Consider the following 17,762-nt stretch of genomic DNA (forward strand, 5'->3'; position numbering starts at 1 on the left):
TTTGAACAAAATCGTTTACTAGCATATTTGATGAAATTCAAACCAAAGACACATTAAAGACCTCCATGTCCCTTGCAGTTGCCCAAAATTTTATGGCTCATAAGGTAATCTAGAATGCCGTGAAAAGTGTACTGCGATCTGTCAAACTTGGGTACCTTTTGCACTACCGAGGGACCAAATGCAGTACTAGAAGTGGTACCCAATCTGAGCCCGAGTGTGACGGACCTGTTCAAACCGAAAGAATATGTACAGTATTGGACAAAACATTTGCAACTTTTTCGATTTTCCATACAAAACGACCAACTTTGGTAAGGTAGATCTCAGTTATTTATCGTCCGATTTGAATGAAATTTTCACAGAACATCAGATATAACTTGAATTTTAACATATATTTTTGAGTGATTTTTCCAATCACGGGTTTATAAATTATAACGGTTTATCTAAAGTGTAATATTCGACGAAAAATTCAAAACTATTTATCTCAAAATCTGATAACCCTACACAAAAACTGTCTTCAGCAAACTTGTTCACATCGTTAAAATCTACAACTTTGCTGAAGATACCATGAAGCTATTCCTTCAATATGTTTAGTTATGTCATTTATAAAAAATCGTCAAAAAATTGACTTTAGTCAAACCGTTACTGCTTTTGAACTTGTGATTGGAAAAATTACTCAAAAATATATGTTAAAATTCAAGTTGTGTCTGATGTTCTGCCAAAATTTCATTCAAATCGGTCTATAAATAACTGAGATATAGCTTACCAAAATTGATCATTTTGTATGGAAAATCGAAAAAGTTGCAAATGTTTTGTCCAATACTGTATATATAACAACATTTATACTTAATGCAACTCACTGGATCCCCATCTACGTTCTACCAATGCTCTCTATGAAACATACCAGAAAAAAACACGTAACATCTATCGGGCACTTCCGTGGAATGAACGAAGTTGACCAATTCATGCATTCATTCATCTTCACCTTCGTTTCACTTACGTGCAACGTGAAAAGTGCTATGGAAAAAAAACTACGTATGTTTTCACGTAGCCTTGACGTGTGGATTATTTTGAGTGTAGAATCCTAGGAGGGAGGCACAGATACTACACACGAAATATAGAACAACGTTTGTTTGAACTGCAAGATAACTTCAGCTTGCCAACAACAATCAAGGCCGGCTTCGGGGAAAATCGCTAGTTTTCTTTTGTTGTGTACTTTCGATCTTGCCTGACAAACATGGAAAAAGGGCCACAGTTTTCTATGCACTAAATATTCATTTTCACTGGAAAAAGTTAAACGATGCGTTTTTCAATGCTTTATATTCAATCAGATTGAAAGGTGCTCACGTGACATTACTTGCATCGTGTGCATGAATTAATTTTCATTCGATTTTTGTCACTTTTGATGAAATGCGAAAATCTGTTTTAATCAGTTACGCGCTTTTTCCATGTTAGTCCAATGTTTGAGATCTGGGCTCACAGTGACAGTTCGTGACAGCGGAATCCCGGCTCACTATGACGTACATAAATTTTGTATTGGTTTCTCCCTCCCAGGTAGAATCCATTGACGATTTCGTAGTCAACCGTTCAACGCAGCAGTTCACAGTGGAACAATAGACACACCTAAACAAGGGGTTAGGATATGCGGTGACTACGAAACCCTTGGACTTGGACAAAATCATCGTAGATATGGAATCGATTATCCAAAACGGTACCAGTGATTATCCAAAACGGTACCAGCAGGTCCGTCACACTCGAGCTCAGATTGGGTACCACTTCTAGTACTGCATTTCGTCCCTCGGTAGTACAAAAGGTACCCAAGCTTGACAGATCGCAGTACACTTTTCACGGCATTCTAGATTACCTTATGAGCCATAAAATTTTGGGCAACTGCAAGGGACATGGAGGTCTTTAATTTGTCTTTGGTACCAGCGATTATCCAAAACGGTACCAGTGAAGGACCAGAACACAGTAAAGAACATCGCAGTGTGGCATAATTCCGGAACGTTCGGAGTCGGTTTTTTGCTAAACACTTTCACGGAGAAAATACAAAAGTTATTTTTTTTTCTGCGCGACGGTTTGATCGTGTGTTTTACAAAAGTTGAAACGGAAGTTTGCTCTGGCTTTTGTTGGAGGCTAGACGGATGTGCGCGAACGCAGGCTTGTTAAAATGACAGCTATACACTGACAAAAAATGTCTACACTGTAAGATGAAAGTACCCTTTAAAGGGTAAAAAAGTACCCTCTTTGAGAGAAACTAGTTTAACTCATAAAAAGAGTAAGGGGCCTGTACTCATTAAAGAGTAAAGGCCCTGTACGTCAAATCAACTAGTAAATTTTACCCATTATCAATAAAAAAAAATGATAAGCAAAGAGGGTAAAATTCACCCTGTTTTATTTGTTTATCATTTAATATTTTTAAAACAATTCTAAAACAAATAAATAAAGCAAACTTTAATCGTTAGGGTAGATAACTATGTATTTATTAATCTTTCAATCAAATCACAGAACTAACAGGATAACTGCTGGTAATTTTCGTCGGTTGGAAGCTTGGCTGGAAGCAAAGCCGGGAATATCGCTCTTAGGATTATGTGTCCTGCATCATCATAATTTGAATGCAACGTCAAACGCATTCTGAAAATGAAAATTTTTGTCGATTAGAACTTAGTGGTAGAATAAAGGAATAGTACTTACATTTGGCGGTATCTGTGATGCTCTTTTCACTTTTTTCAGTCCATATCTACCATCCATCCTGAATGATTAAGCTAATCCACTTTCACAAGCTTCAAGAAATTTTTCACCCTTTAATGGGTAAATGCATCGAACTTCGAAATGGGAGAAAAAACCCTTTATTTGAAATTTGAAAGTACTCTTCATTTTGACATTTCCATATATCAAGAAAAAATGGGTATTTTTTCCACATTAAAGAGTAATGTCGAGTTTACAGTGTAGGAGTATTACTCTCTACGGGGGTTAGGACTGTGCGCTCAAGGTTGCTACAGTAGCAAAGACCATTACAATAGGGCAACGCAGCAGGGCATACTAGAACGAGACGAGGATCGCAAAAGAACTAAAGGAAAAACCAGTGTTCTACATCAAGGCAGATAAAGGCAATGCGGTCGTTATCATGTATAAGACGGATTACATCAAACAAATGGCAAAACAAGATATACGAAAGCCCCTAACGACATTTGAGAGTAGCTCGATTACTCGGGCTCATCAAGGCTCGTCGGAAAAAGGCAAACCACATTTCGGCAGACGATCCCCACTCACAAAGTGGCGAAATGGTTTGTCGAGGAATTCCAGCATATGTCGAATGTCTTCCCCACTAGGTCAAATAAAAATACCCAGGAGTTCTCCCAGAATCTATTAGAGTTAGGAAACAACGAAAATGACGAGGGGATGGTTCCTTTCGATGTAGCGGCTAGTTCCAGTAAAGGATCCCCTAAATCTTCTAGAGAACTGGTAATTACCCCAACGGACGAATGCAGCATGGAAAAGAAAGGTCAGGACGTACATGAGATTGGCAACGTTGTGCATCAACGAGAACTACTTTTATTTCGAGAAAACTTCTACAAGCAGATGAAAGGAGCCCGTCTCTTTCCGTTTTTGTGCCAGCTATTCATGGCGAATCATGAGGAAAATTTAAACAAACAAGGAGTATTGCCGGATAAATTATGGAGATACGTCGACGACATTTTCTGCGTTATCAAGCGGAAGGATCTACCTAGGATTTTAGATACAATCAACAGCCTAAACAAGGATATCAAGTTCACCCACGAGGAGGGGAAGGATGTTCATTGATTTACTTATCACCAGGGAAGAAGGTTCATTGTTCAACTTCGAAATCTATAGGAAGCCTACGAACACCCAGCGAGTCATACCCTATACATCGAATCATTTGTTCCAGCATAAAATGGAAGTGTTTCACCACATGGTCCCACAGGATGCAGACTCTGTCCCTCAGCGAAGAAGGAAATACTAAGGAACTGGAATATATTTTCGAGACGGCAAAGACCAACGGATACAAGAACAGGACGATAAGAGCCATCATCGACAAAAAGGAAAGACATCATATACGGAGTGCTTTGACAACGCTCACCCCTATAACCGAACCCATGAAGAGAGTCTCCTTCCCATCCATTTGGTGTTTTCTTGCAGAGACAAACAACTTAAGACTTCATTGGGCTGTACCAAGGATCCGGTCTACGTTGGTCAAACAAAGTGGTCTCTCGATGTTAGATTCAAGGAACACTTAGCGGAGATAGTAAAAGCTCAGAAGACGATAGACAAGGAAACGACTCACGATTTCAAATCTAAGGTAGCAGAACATGTAGCTTCACTTTGGGAAATGAATGTGGCTGAAAGTATGGAAATTTGCAAACAGGTACTTACGACGCAACTCAACAGAGATTAAGGCAAAGGCAATACGTGACTAAGAAAACCACTAGCTTTAACACTTCACATTTGCAAAAGAAAAAAGAAAATATTGAAAGTGACTAGGAAGGCGAGCCAATAGCTTTAAACTCTAATATGTTGCTTATCTTGACAGATAAGTCTATTTCGTCTGCGACTTAATAAGTCGAGTGCTCGACAACGATCGGGCTGCGAAGTGAAGTCAGTCGGCTGAACAAAATTCTTGCAAAATCTAAGGATTACCAAGTGAACGAAATTCGCTTACCTAATGGTGACTTTACTTCTTCTGATAAAGAAGTTTTAGATTTTTATTCACACTTTCCCGGATGTGTGGACTTAGCATCTATGGATGAACCAAATGTCTTTTCATGTAGTTACGAGTGTCTGGCTTCGGCTCGCAGTATCGTAACTACTGATCCTATTCAATGGGCACTTAAAAATTTTGCTCCTTCCAAAATCAAAACAATTGAGGGCCCTATTGGAAGCCGCACGAAACCATGGGCTACCTGGATTTATCAAATGCTCAAAAACCGGCATCCCGGCATTGCGTCAAGCTGCGATTCGGAAATTGAGTGTTTGCGTGCACCCAAGGAAGAGTTTTCTAACCACTTTTGTGGAATCTCGTAGCAGATACGCTATTTACACACTAAGATTTTATTACCGAAGTCGGTAAAATTTTACTGGGTTTTTGAACAGCAGAGTTAACTCAGTAATTCTGATATGTACCGAAAACTCCGTAAATCTAAAAGCTATTCCAGTTGTCTAAAAATAACGATTTAGTCAGTAATGATTGGTGTACATGTATTACTGGGTTTCTCGGTAATTATTTTGTTTACTTTTTCTGCTGAGTTTTTCAGTTTCAAGAGTAGGGCCCTCCACGGTGCCCCGACAGACCGTTATTATGCAAAAAAATTGTCCATGAAATCTGAGCGCAGGGCTCGATTCCTGAGGTCATTCTGCACCTCTGGGCCAAATTTTAAAAAAATCCCTAGAAAGAATCTCAAGAAATCTTGATTTGAAGTTTTTGACCAAAAATTTAAAAATTTCAATAAAATCCTTTTTAAAATTTCGCAATAGCACTAAAAATACCTACAAAAATGCTCAAAAAGTAGATCAAACTGTTCTCAACTGTTTATAACTGTTACAGTTATTATAATTTTACACATTTACAACTGACTTAACTTACCAGAGTGGGTTAAGTATGTTTTAATATTGCTTAAATCTGTAAGCTTAGTTTAAAATAATGAAATTTAGGAAAAAAATTTCATTATTCAATTGATGTTACGTTCGATAAACCTGCTTTAATGCTGAATTATTTTCATTCAAATAATTCACAGATTGTTTTTCGACTTTCACGCTAAGTGACCTGCCCACCAAAGTCTGCCTTATTTATTTTGCTCAATAAAATTTGCTTCTTTGTACATCTGGTAATACTCTTGATGTTTACGTCTAGTTTTCCACCGAGTATTGTCTTCAACACTTGACATAGAAAATATCCTGTTTAACATTCTCAGCCACAAGAGGATTATAACCAGTGCTGTTAAATGTCAAAATATTGGAAAAATTCAACTTCTCATTGTACTTGTCTATGCAAAATATAGCATCAGCAAATATCACTAACCGATAATAATACGGAAAATATCACCGGGAAAAACATTTTCCGATGACTTTTTACACGGGGATGATATTAGCATTATTCGATTGTCAAAGTTACGTGAAATTCATGACTTTTAACAGCCCTGATTATAACTACTCGGGAAACATGACTGTCATATGTCACAAGTGTCCGAAGATTAACCAAATCTTTAACAACTTCAAACAAATCCCTATTATGTACTACTTATGTATCAACATTATCGACTCACGAAAATGTAGCTGTGACAGGTAATATTAATAAAGACTTAAAGCTGATTAAGCTGATAAAAACAATTTGTAGATGAGGAGCCAATTTGTTTTTTTTTTTTTTATTAAATTACATTGAACGAAAATGGGATGAATTTCCGAATTACTTGATCAATTTTGCGTTTTGTCTCATATACTCCTTGATTTGGCAGACGACGACTTTATTGGAATCGATCGCAGAACAGTAGAGCAGGGTTTCACTATTTGAAAAATGGACAACTAGGATAACCTTGTAATGTCATTTACACTTCCTAAACGTATATGGAACGTATATGGAGAAAGAAGCAGCTTCAGATGTGTTGGTGCTGAAGCAGTGCTTGATAGAGATGTAGTTGAAGTTGTTGAAGAGCCATATAACACTTGTGACGTATGATAATCCAGGTAACAATTTGAAGCTGCTTAAACGCTTTTATAACTAATAAAATTCAGCCTTTGTTGGAACAAAAGCTGTTCATAGCATCTACACACTTTTGATCAGTTATTAAATATCTAATTCTGCCGATTTTATTCAGCCTTAAGCTTACTGTAAGTGAAAACTGTAGATGGAAAATAGTTTGTTCACCTATTATTCAGCTTTGAGTATACTGCTGAATAAGAATGTTTAATAAGCTTTCGTTCAAATTATTGTTGAGCTGTCAAGGTGTTCAGCATTGTACACCATTAATCGGCCAATGTTCAGCAAATACTCTTGCTGTTCAGCTTTTATTGCTACGTAACCGCAACTTGCAAAGGGAAACGACATTTCTACACTTTTGATTGATATAGGCTTATCTGACTTCATAGATCCATTATTTCGACTTCGGCAAAACGCCTCGCGATCGTTTATCGTACAACACTGAAAAGTGTTTGGAAAACTAAATCAGTTTTCAGAGCAACGATGAATGCACGCATGCCCAAATGAAACATCTTTGTCAATTTACCCTGTATAAAACGCTGATCATTGGCTCTCTAAACACATTTATTTAAAAACAGGAGCGAAAACTATTATGCGCATAAAATAGGTAAACTTCAGTGAGCTGGTCATTTAGTGCGAATGCCGGAATAAAAAGTTGCATCAATCAACGGCTCCGTGTAAGACATCCGCATATGTTTATTCTCATATTAAAGTGAGCGTTTTTGTAGGTTTTATCAGTGCTACTGCTAAATTTGAAAATGGATTATATTGAAATTTTTAGTCAAAAACATCAAATCAAGATTTCTCGAGATTCCTCCTAGGGATTTTTTTAAAAATTGGTCCAGAGGTGCAGAATGACCTCAGAAATTGAGCCCTGTGCTCAGATTTGATGGACATTTTTTTTTGTATAATAACGGTCTGTCGGGGCACCGTGCCCTCCCGATCCTTCCCATTTTTCGTATGCAATGCTACTTTATTAAAACCGAATCATTCTCATCAATTCCAATCCGGGACTTTCCCTCTCAAACAATTTTCAAGATTTCAAAAATGTAATCATGAATTAGAGTAGTTTGTTTGAAATTAAAAATCGTTTGTTTGAAATCGAAAATTAGCAACAAATACTTTGGTCTCCAAAAAACAAATTGGTTTTCCGTGACTGCTTAATATGAGGCCATCTTCTTTGGGATGTTTCCGGAAACAATGCAGCCTAACCTCAATATGATTGTACCGTAGTATAAGTTCCATTGTCTAAATTTGTCTTGGATAATCGAAATATATGGAATTAGATCCGATATTTATAATAACAAGTTGCCAATATTCGATTACTTACCATTCAAAGAGAGCACAAGAAAAACCCGCGATAAATTTATGTCTTTTTTAAGCTGGAGCTCATCATCTTTACAATTATTTCTGCTGCTAGAGTTGTTATTTGACAATGGCCCGCATGAGGATTTGTTTTCTTTTTGTTTTACTGAAATTCTCAGCTAACAATTTATCGATACTGAAAGTCGGTACTAGCATTTTACTGACTTTATTATTTTACTGTGCCTGTACGGTAAAGCTTCAAAATAGCTGAACTATCAGTATCGACAATTACCGATTTCAGTAAAATGAAAAATATGTTGCTGAATATCAGTGATTAAAAGCAGAACAGCTGAAAATTCAGTAATTTTCATAATTTACGGTTCTGAAACCGTAAACAAAATTACCGAACAGCCAAACTGAGATTGAGTGTGTAGGCAACTTAATAATAGCGGTTTTCCAACTTAGGGATTTCCCGACTAGGGAAAGTGTACCAGTTATGGCTATAGTGGTTCCCTATTTGGCCATATCCCAACTAACAATTTTAGCGCTATAAGCCAAGAATATTTGCTTTGTGCTGTATAACAGTTGAATAAAAGCAGTGAACGCAGCAAAAATTGAAAGCTGTCAAAAATATAACTATTAGCGTTAATACAACTGTAACGCAAACGTTTTGCAGCTACATATATTAGCTGAATAAACTTCGTCAGTTATCGCTTTTGCTGCTTTCACTAAGCTGTAACTCAACACCGTAAAAAGTAGCAACCCAATGATGTGAAATAAAAGTCCCCATCTTTATTCCGGCTGCTTCTATACAATATGATTTGTTATGCTGCTCAATATATAATTAGGAAGCGCTTTATCGTTAGTTATACCGTACACCCCCGTTAATTTGAATGGTACCTCATGCAAACAATCGGGGTTCATTTTTAATTTGAACATCTAGTCACCCTAGAAACGTGTTTCTGGTCACCTCTTTCACTGTTTTGTTTTGATTCTGCGTTCCGTTCCACAGCGTTCCATTTCACTTCACTCCGTTCCATGAGCTAAATGACGTTTGAACCATTTTTAATCTGAACGATGTGCAAATTAGCGGGGTACAGATTAAAAAGTGTTCAGATGAAGGGCCCTATTTTATAAGTCGAGTTGATCAAAAACGACTCGACTGGAGTCACTGTCGACCAACAATTTCGCTCGACTTGGCTCTGTCACTCGAGTTTATCGACAGTTGTCACTCTATGTGACTGGATTGCTATGAGAGTCGATGGGTGACATTTGAAATATGCATGCTTACTTTGATCGACAGTGACCAAAGACGAGTCACATAAATCTGCTCGATCTACAAAATAGACCCCTAAATGTGGTCAAACCAACGGGGGTACCCGGTACAGCAAATATACAGCTGTGAGCTGCAAAACAAAAACTTATAACGCATCTATTGCAATTCTATTTACCTCATACTTAAATTTCGAAGAATAAATTCAGGAGCAGTGACCATCAATTAACAGAAAAACGAAATTTCCTAGATTTTCACATTTTATGTTTCGCTAATTACCTATGTAATTTACTTTCTGAACAAAATTAGCAGCTTTTCACTGTATGCCAGCATCCGTCTGCCAATCTATGACTAATTGCTATCTTTCACAAGCCGGAACCACCCTGCGGATCCTGCCAAAATTATTCTCCGCGGATCGTGCTTCCAGGTGCCTTCGTTTAATGGTACTTGTAGTTCCTGTGGTGCTTCCGCTTGCCACAGTTGATGGCATAAAAAAACACCATTCCGCCGACGATGACCTGGAAGAACGAGGAAGCCGCTTGTGTTTCCAGTATTTCTCTTGCCATCTCTAAAAGGCACGGCTCACGGCTCCAGCGCACAGTGCTGCGTCCCTTGGACAAAAGTGGAAAAATCAACTATTTTATTGCATCAAATCAAGTATTCTACTTTGTTCACATAAATTTGATATGTGTTAACTGAGTAGCAAAACATCGTGAACTCAATTATTTATGAGACCAGACCAACTCAAGTTGTTGAACTGTTCGATTGAATGGTGTGGGTTCTGTAAATTTGTGCAAAATATAATTTATCATTTTTGGCAATTTATGTTGTTCTATGATATTTTCTTAAGTGATTTTTGAAATGATAAGCATCAAACTAAATAAGTTCGGTACATAACACTGTAAGAAAATGTTTTTTTTTTCGTATAGGATTTTTTAAGAACTAAAGCTCCCATATAATTTATTTTTCACATAGATAAAAAAATAACTAGCAAAACTTCAAACAGCTAAAACAAAAAAACACCTCAAAACACCTCTCTGATTTTTGCATCAGTTCTTATTTAGGATGCCTTTTAAACACTGAAAATGATTCCAGCTGCTCTCGTCTGCTCTTTCGATTGCAATCTTCGATTTTGTGGATGATGGTCATGTGATAAATAACCCGGATTTTTGAACAAAGGTGCAATTCTGATCTATTGAAACAAAATAATCACCTGCTTAGCTTCCTCTGCAGTTTGAACAAGGGCGGAGAAAGCACTTTTAATTATAGATACAGAGGACGTCTTCTTTTTGGCGTTACCCCAACTGGAGCAGAGCCTGCTTTTCAATTTAGTGTTCTAATAAGCATTTCCACTGTTATTAATTGAGAGCTTATGTGCATATTGATCATTTCTGCAATAGAAGCACTTTTTATTAACAAATACTTCTGATCTTTTCATATTAGCATTACGTTAAAACTGGAACAGAGCCTGTTTCTCAGCTTAGTATTACCGTAAATTCGGGTGAAATTGATCATATGTCATACGATTTTATTTCTTCCAAATGGAACACAAATATCTGCAGTGAATGATCGTTGCATATTCTGATTCAGGGAGCTCAAATTTATTATGCAGATTGGTTTTGAAAACTAACAATAATCGCATTTTCTAGTGATCAATTTCACCCCGAAACAAGATACCCCATTTTTTTCAATTTTAAAGATATTTGTTAGTACTAAAATGTCATTTGTTACAAAATTTCGATACATGAACCAATGTGGTTTGGTATGAGGTGAAGTTTCGTCTTCTACAAATTTGCGTTTTTTGAATAGTTAAATTATCAATAGGGGAAAAGTTCAAGTGCAGTGAATAGACAATCGAGCTACAATTTCAACGCTATATTTTCTTCAATTGTGTACATTTTGTCAGTTTCGCCTGATTCGCGAATCTTTCTAGACTTGTTTTCCTGCATTCAGTTGTTTGGCATTTTCAACATTAGAGTAAAGTGGGGCAAAAGTTCGAGTGGGGTAAAAGTTTCTTTTTAAGATTTCTAGCTCAATTCAAAACAAATCTTATAAATGTCATGGTGGTTTGAATGCTATTCAAGTAAGGGACTTTCAATCCAAATATCATAAAAAATGATTGAGATTTGGAAAAGTTATGGCTATTTGTTGTTTTTCGACGTGAATATTGTAATTTTTGATCAAACTTTCGTAGCATGGAACCAATTGAAGATAAAATCTTTTTCAATATTTTATGTAAGGGCGTTTCTAGACCTATCATAAGGTTGCTTTGAGGTGTATTAGTTTTTGCATAAAGGCTTTAAAACAATTTTTGGCCCATAGTGGGGCAAAAGTTCGAATCAGCGGGGCAAAAGTTCGACCCATGTATAAAATCACGGAAAAATTTGCAAATTGCCCAAAATCCACATATTATCTTCAAATTTAGTTAAATTTGTCTGATCGTGTTAAAACTGTCACCAAAATTTTACATTTCCACTTAGTTTTGCGAAAAACTGCTATTTTTGAGTATATTGCAATTAACCCGGTTTTAGGCAATTTTTTGATGAAAAATTAGTGTGTATTTTTCGTCAAACTTAAGTTAACGGTTGGTGTAAAGTATGCCTGTCATAAAAGGATCGATATTTTGTGTTTTAGCCAGCGAACTTTTGCCCCACACTAGATTCGAACTCTTGCCCCACCCGTGGGGCAAAAGTTCGAATAAGACAATCAATTTTGAAATTGTTATAACTAAAAATGGGTAAATATTTTGACACAAGTTTGTTCAGCAAAATTATAGCCAATATGTTGAAGATTCACTGTATAGTTTTTGTTTTGTTTTAACTGCTATTGTTTTCCTGGAAACTTTGATTATACCACTAAGGTCGAACTTTTGCCCCACCTTACTCTATAGAAAACAGACAACAAAAACAGAGAAAAATGATCAATTTCACCCGAAATTACGGTATATTAATAATTTAAACTGTAATTAATTGAAAGCTTTTTTGCCAATTTATCATTTTTGCATTTGCAGTCATGCATTTTTGGAGGAAAGTTTCAACTCGTAAAGGTCACTGGTGAGATTAGAACCCACGGCCCTAAGCATGGTATTGCTGAACAGTTATGTTAAATGGTTGAAGATTTTGAAATGTTTGCAATAACCTGCATTGCTCTGTTCTGCTTTGAATTTGTGCGGTCAAAATTTACTTTCGTCCACATATTTCAGAACGCTGGAAATATCATCATTGATACCCACGCACTTCATTGCTGGATCGACTGCTTTTATTGTTTGATTATTATCGTTTGAAGAGTTTACATTTTGTTTGATATAGACATAACTATTTGGTTTCAACAGTTACAAGGATTTGATGTAATATTTTGTAATTGTTGTTGTGCTGCATACTTCGATTCAATAATGTCTGGAAAAAATATGTGACAAAACATCATCAAACGCATGTCAAGATTCTTGCTTTGATCTATTTGCTAAAGAAAAGCTCATAACTTAACTAACTTGCTATAAAAGATTTTTTACAGAAGTGATTTTGTATTTTTATTTCATCTGTGATAATTTGAAAAAGGAACTATGATCGTTTGGAGTTTACGCCACTCATGGGATCAATTAATTGCGAGTAATTTTTGCTAATATAAAATATTGCCATCTCCAACAATTTTAGAAGAGATAACATTTTTATTAAACCAAATATACAAAATTGGCGCTTATGTCACTTATGTGGTTACGTTTATCACATAGGTCATTTATTCGTAGCCCTAATGATTCCTGACAATTTACCAATAAACATCATAGAGCTAAAACGCCTATAACAGAAGATATGATTTTTGTCCCGAAATCCCATACATTCGAAGCACTGTGCAGCGGCAGCCTTGGGTTCTTGTCACGGTGGCCAAACCAAGCACCCAATTCGATCAACTTCACCTGGCGTATCCGGCTTGCCGTAGTAACGGACGGATCGTAAGGTCCGTGGATCTTCGGGTTATACTCCGCCGGATAATCACCGAAAATAATCGCGCACTTTTTTCAGCAGCAGTTTCACTCGATTGTAAATCTACACAGCCTGCTGGATGTAAACATTGCGTTTGACGTTTCACACCCTCTTACAGCCTGATGAAGTGGAGTAAGCGTGGCTATAACATCTTTTACCGTCATTATAGAATATTATATGAACCGTTTTCGATGTAGAACAAAACGGTGTGTTTTCTTTGCCTTCGATATATACTGTGGTGGCAGCAAGGACAACGTCAAGACTTGTGGATGCAGAGATCGTGAGTTCGATTCCAGGCGGTGGCAGATACTTTAATTGTGTAACGTTGGGAACATTAAATTTCAGATACTCATGATATAAATTCTGGAAGCTGTGAAACAGCTTGGAAATAATATTTAATCGATAATACAGCGATGCTGTATTAAAATTATTCAACAGTTGCGAAATAATTGGGAAAGCGCCTTCCGAAGATGTTACACAGCTACATGTCGTATAACTGTCGAGTTAGAGCAATGATCGATATGAATAAGAGCTGCCAACACAGCCTAAAAATAGCTGAGTAGATTCACCAGATTTGTTGGTAAAAGGATCGCATAGAAGCTTTCGTTCGTACAGTGAGAGGCAAAATAAAGTGCCCACCTTACCAGTTTTCGAATTTCTCTCATTGATTTGGTTCAAATTAAAGTTAACACACCTAAATCTTTTGTGATATTTTATTTTTGATGTTCTTTTAAAGTTGCACTTACGAAATTTTGATTAAAAAAAGAATTTTACTTAAAGAAAAAGAAAATCAATTTGTATTGAAAAAAAAGTAGTGACAAAAATAAGTGCCCACTTCCTTCTTGGCCCCAGAAAAGATGATTTAAGAAAAATAAAAAGCAATTTAATAGTTAATGTGTCCTCCTTTGGCCTTAAGGACTTGCTGGAGGCTCTTCGGCATGCTTTTCACCAGGTTTTGTAGGTGTTGTGGATCTAGTTCTTCCCAGGCGCGCTCCAAGGCTTCAAAATAATTATTTTTGTTGGTAACACCAGTTTTTTCAACCCTAGCATCGAGAATCGCCCACAAATTCTCGATGGGGTTGAGGTCTGGGCTTTGTGGAGGCCATTCCAGCGGTTTAATCCGACAAGACCGGAAGAAAGACTTGGTCTTCTTTCCAGTATGCTTCGGGTCGTTGTTCTAGAGAAATATGAATTTCTCTTCAAGGCCCGTCTGGATCAGCGAAACCTCCAGATTTTCCAGCAAGATGTTAATGTAGGAATCTGCCGTCATTATTCCGTCGATTTTCACGACGCTTCCTACTCCACTCCATGAAAAACACCCCCAGACCATCACATTTCATCACATCACACTTCCATGCGTCACCGTTCCTTGGATGTGGCGCTCCTGAAGCTCGAGCTGTCTAACCGAGAGCGGCGGGCTCGTGTGTGATGCAGAGCACCACATCCAAGGAACGGTGAAGCATGGAGGAGGAAATGTGATGGTCTGGGGGTGTTTTTCATGGAGTGGAGTAGAAAACCTCGTGAAAATCGACGGAATAATGATGGCAGATTCCTACATTAACATCTTGCTGGAAAATCTGGAGGTTTCGCTGATCCAGACGGGCCTTGAAGAGAAATTCATATTTCTCTAGAACAACGACCCGAAGCATACTGGAAAGAAGACCAAGTCTTTCTTCCGGTCTTGTCGGATTAAACCGCTGGAATGGCCTCCACAAAGCCCAGACCTCAACCCCATCGAGAATTTGTGGGCGATTCTCGATGCTAGGGTTGAAAAAACTGGTGTTACCAACAAAAATAATTATTTTGAAGCCTTGGAGCGCGCCTGGGAAGAACTAGATCCACAACACCTACAAAACCTGGTGAAAAGCATGCCGAAGAGCCTCCAGCAAGTCCTTAAGGCCAAAGGAGGACACATTAACTATTAAATTGCTTTTTATTTTTCTTAAATCATCTTTTCTGGGGCCAAGAAGGAAGTGGGCACTTATTTTTGTCACTACTTTTTTTTCAATACAAATTGATTTTCTTTTTCTTTAAGTAAAATTCTTTTTTTAATCAAAATTTCGTAAGTGCAACTTTAAAAGAACATCAAAAATAAAATATCACAAAAGATTTAGGTGTGTTAACTTTAATTTGAACCAAATCAATGAGAGAAATTCGAAAACTGGTAAGGTGGGCACTTTATTTTGCCTCTCACTGTATGTACAGCGCCTTTACTCAGCATGAAGCTGTATAAAGAGGGCTTAGAGAATGTTTACATTTGCACTAAATGTTAGTTGGGATGTGTTTTCTCAAAAACTTTCTCATTTTGAATATTTTTCAATGTTTTAACATCAAGGTACATTTGATATCAAACTACTTAAACACACAAAATGATGATTAAGTTTTCCCGTATGACGAAATAGGGATCCATTATGTCCATACCAGTTATCTACCCTACTAGATATTAGTCGGTAGTTGGTATGTGCATAAGTACCCTGTTCGACCTGATCCAAAGTGCTCTTCAGGTAGTCGAGAATTGGTGTCGCCAATATGTGCTTTCGATTAACCCGAATAAAATCTCTATTGTTCCTTTGTACGGAAAGACGAAACCGCAACGGGATTCGACCTTTACGTCTGTTTGGCTCTGAGATTGAGGTGATTGATCAAGTACAGTCATTATAAACTCCAAATTCATTCTACCCTATTACCTCAATGCCATTTCCTCGAATTCCTTCACCCCGAATGCTATTTCCCCTAATTTGCGATTATCTTGACATTGATGATATTTCCTCACGATATTGTAATTCGAGAGGGATTCGCGATAAGGGCCTATCTGACAAATCAATAACAATGAGAAAATAACCAATTAAATTTTCATGTGCAATTTTTTATCCCAATTGAAGAAAATGTACTCCAACTTTAACTATTTCACTTTAATACACATTTCATAAACCTAGTTTCAAAATCCTCATCAATACCACACACATCTCCTTCAATTTTCTTAGCTTTTTCGTAATAAAAAAATATTATAAGGTTTCGCCTTAAACGCACTCAAGAATGCCAGTATCGCCCAAGGTTATGAGCCTGCAATCGATATTATTTTCAGTATCGTCTATTACTTTTGCGCCGTGTTTTCATTCTGGTTTCAATTAAGCCCGCCATGTACGCCTTGTTTATTTTTTGTTTGCAGTGTCGCCGTTTACTCTCGCCGTGTTTTGATTTCGATTTCAGATGCGCCCATCACTTTGATAAACAAAAACACAGGCGTAATCAATAAAGTGTGTGGTTTGGCATGAGGTGAAGTTTCGTCTTCTACAAATTTGCGTTTTTTGAATAGTTAAATTATCGAAAGGGGAAAAGTTCAAGTGCAGTGAATAGACAATCAAGCTACAATTTCACCGCTATAGTTTCTTAAATTGTGTACATTTTGTCAGTTTCGCCTAATTCGCGAATCTTTCTAGAATTCGGAGTTATAGGTCGTTCGAGGATCTGGAATTTGGGGTAATGGCATTCGAGTTAACGGCATTCGGGGTAATGGTATTTAGGCTAATGGGGAATTATCCCCAAACTAAACTCCTTTTTCGTCCACCTCAGATTAAATTTTGTCAAAACAGAATTGCAGAGTCTTGATCAGAGCGTTGACTGGCCACTGCCAACTCAACTATCACATGGCAAATATTTGTTGTGTTTCCGATTATGTTATTTATGTTAGAACCAGTTCAGCCCTCTGTAAATCCGGCATTCATCAATTTTTTATCCCCAGAACGCATAGTATCGACTCTAATACCAATTTGTATGTCTCCTTCACAGTGCTACTCGAAGAAATGCTCCGGTGGCTTCGGGACAACCTCCTCACCGGCGATCCTAACCTATTCCTGCAGGAAAATACCGTACGACCGGGCATCCTGGTCATGATCAACGACACCGACTGGGATTTGATGGTAAGTCTTGGAAAACCTGTGGAAACAATCTTCTAACGCAATTTTTATCCCAACAGGGTGAAACCGACTACATTCTGCAACCGGGTGACCACATCCTGTTCATTTCCACCCTTCACGGAGGTTAGACGCTGCCCGCAGGAATTGGGATCTGTGATACAAAACAATTTTTGGTATAGAACAGTTGAATTTGTCCTTTGTGTATTAGAGCAAATGGAAGGAAGGAGGTTTCCTTTCCTACTTGTTGTTTGGCTAGTGTATTAACAAAAAAAAACAATGAAATCTGAGAGGTTTGAAGGTTCGACATGGCGATCCTCGTTCATGGTGGATCGTTCTAGTTGCGTATGCGAAAATTTTTGTTTGTATGAACGAATGTCAGAAGATGAAAAAATAAACCTAATTAAGCACGTCAGTACTTTTTGTATAAAATGAATGATGAAAAAACAATACAAAAAATGTAAAAAAGAGAAACAAAACAAAAAATAAACTAATGCAAGTGTTAATCGTAATTGCCAGAGTTTTCTTTCCCCTACTTTGACTGCAACGACCAAGATTGTAAAGTAATAAGAAGATTGTGCGGC

General features: G+C 37.3%; 1 protein-coding gene across 4 annotated transcripts in view; it reads left to right on the forward strand.

Annotated features, from left to right (window-relative positions):
- Window positions 1–17,455, forward strand: part of LOC5570952 (ubiquitin-related modifier 1 homolog) — a 36,864-nt gene extending 19,409 nt beyond the window's left edge. For 2 of the 4 annotated variants that reach the window (XM_021839762.1, XM_021839761.1), the window contains 3 exons: window positions 12,298–12,340; window positions 17,054–17,184; window positions 17,241–17,455. In XM_021839762.1, coding sequence (XP_021695454.1) covers window positions 12,298–12,340; window positions 17,054–17,184; window positions 17,241–17,309 — 243 coding nt within the window. In that variant the 3' untranslated portion in view covers window positions 17,310–17,455. The remainder of the gene's footprint in view (window positions 1–12,297; window positions 12,341–17,053; window positions 17,185–17,240) is intronic. The other 2 variants (XM_001653369.2, XM_021839760.1) reach the window with 1 other exon arrangement.
- The last annotated feature ends 307 nt before the right edge of the window (window positions 17,456–17,762 follow it).

Source organism: Aedes aegypti, chromosome 2, assembly GCF_002204515.2.
Source record: "Aedes aegypti strain LVP_AGWG chromosome 2, AaegL5.0 Primary Assembly, whole genome shotgun sequence".
Classification (NCBI taxonomy): domain Eukaryota; kingdom Metazoa; phylum Arthropoda; class Insecta; order Diptera; family Culicidae; genus Aedes; species Aedes aegypti.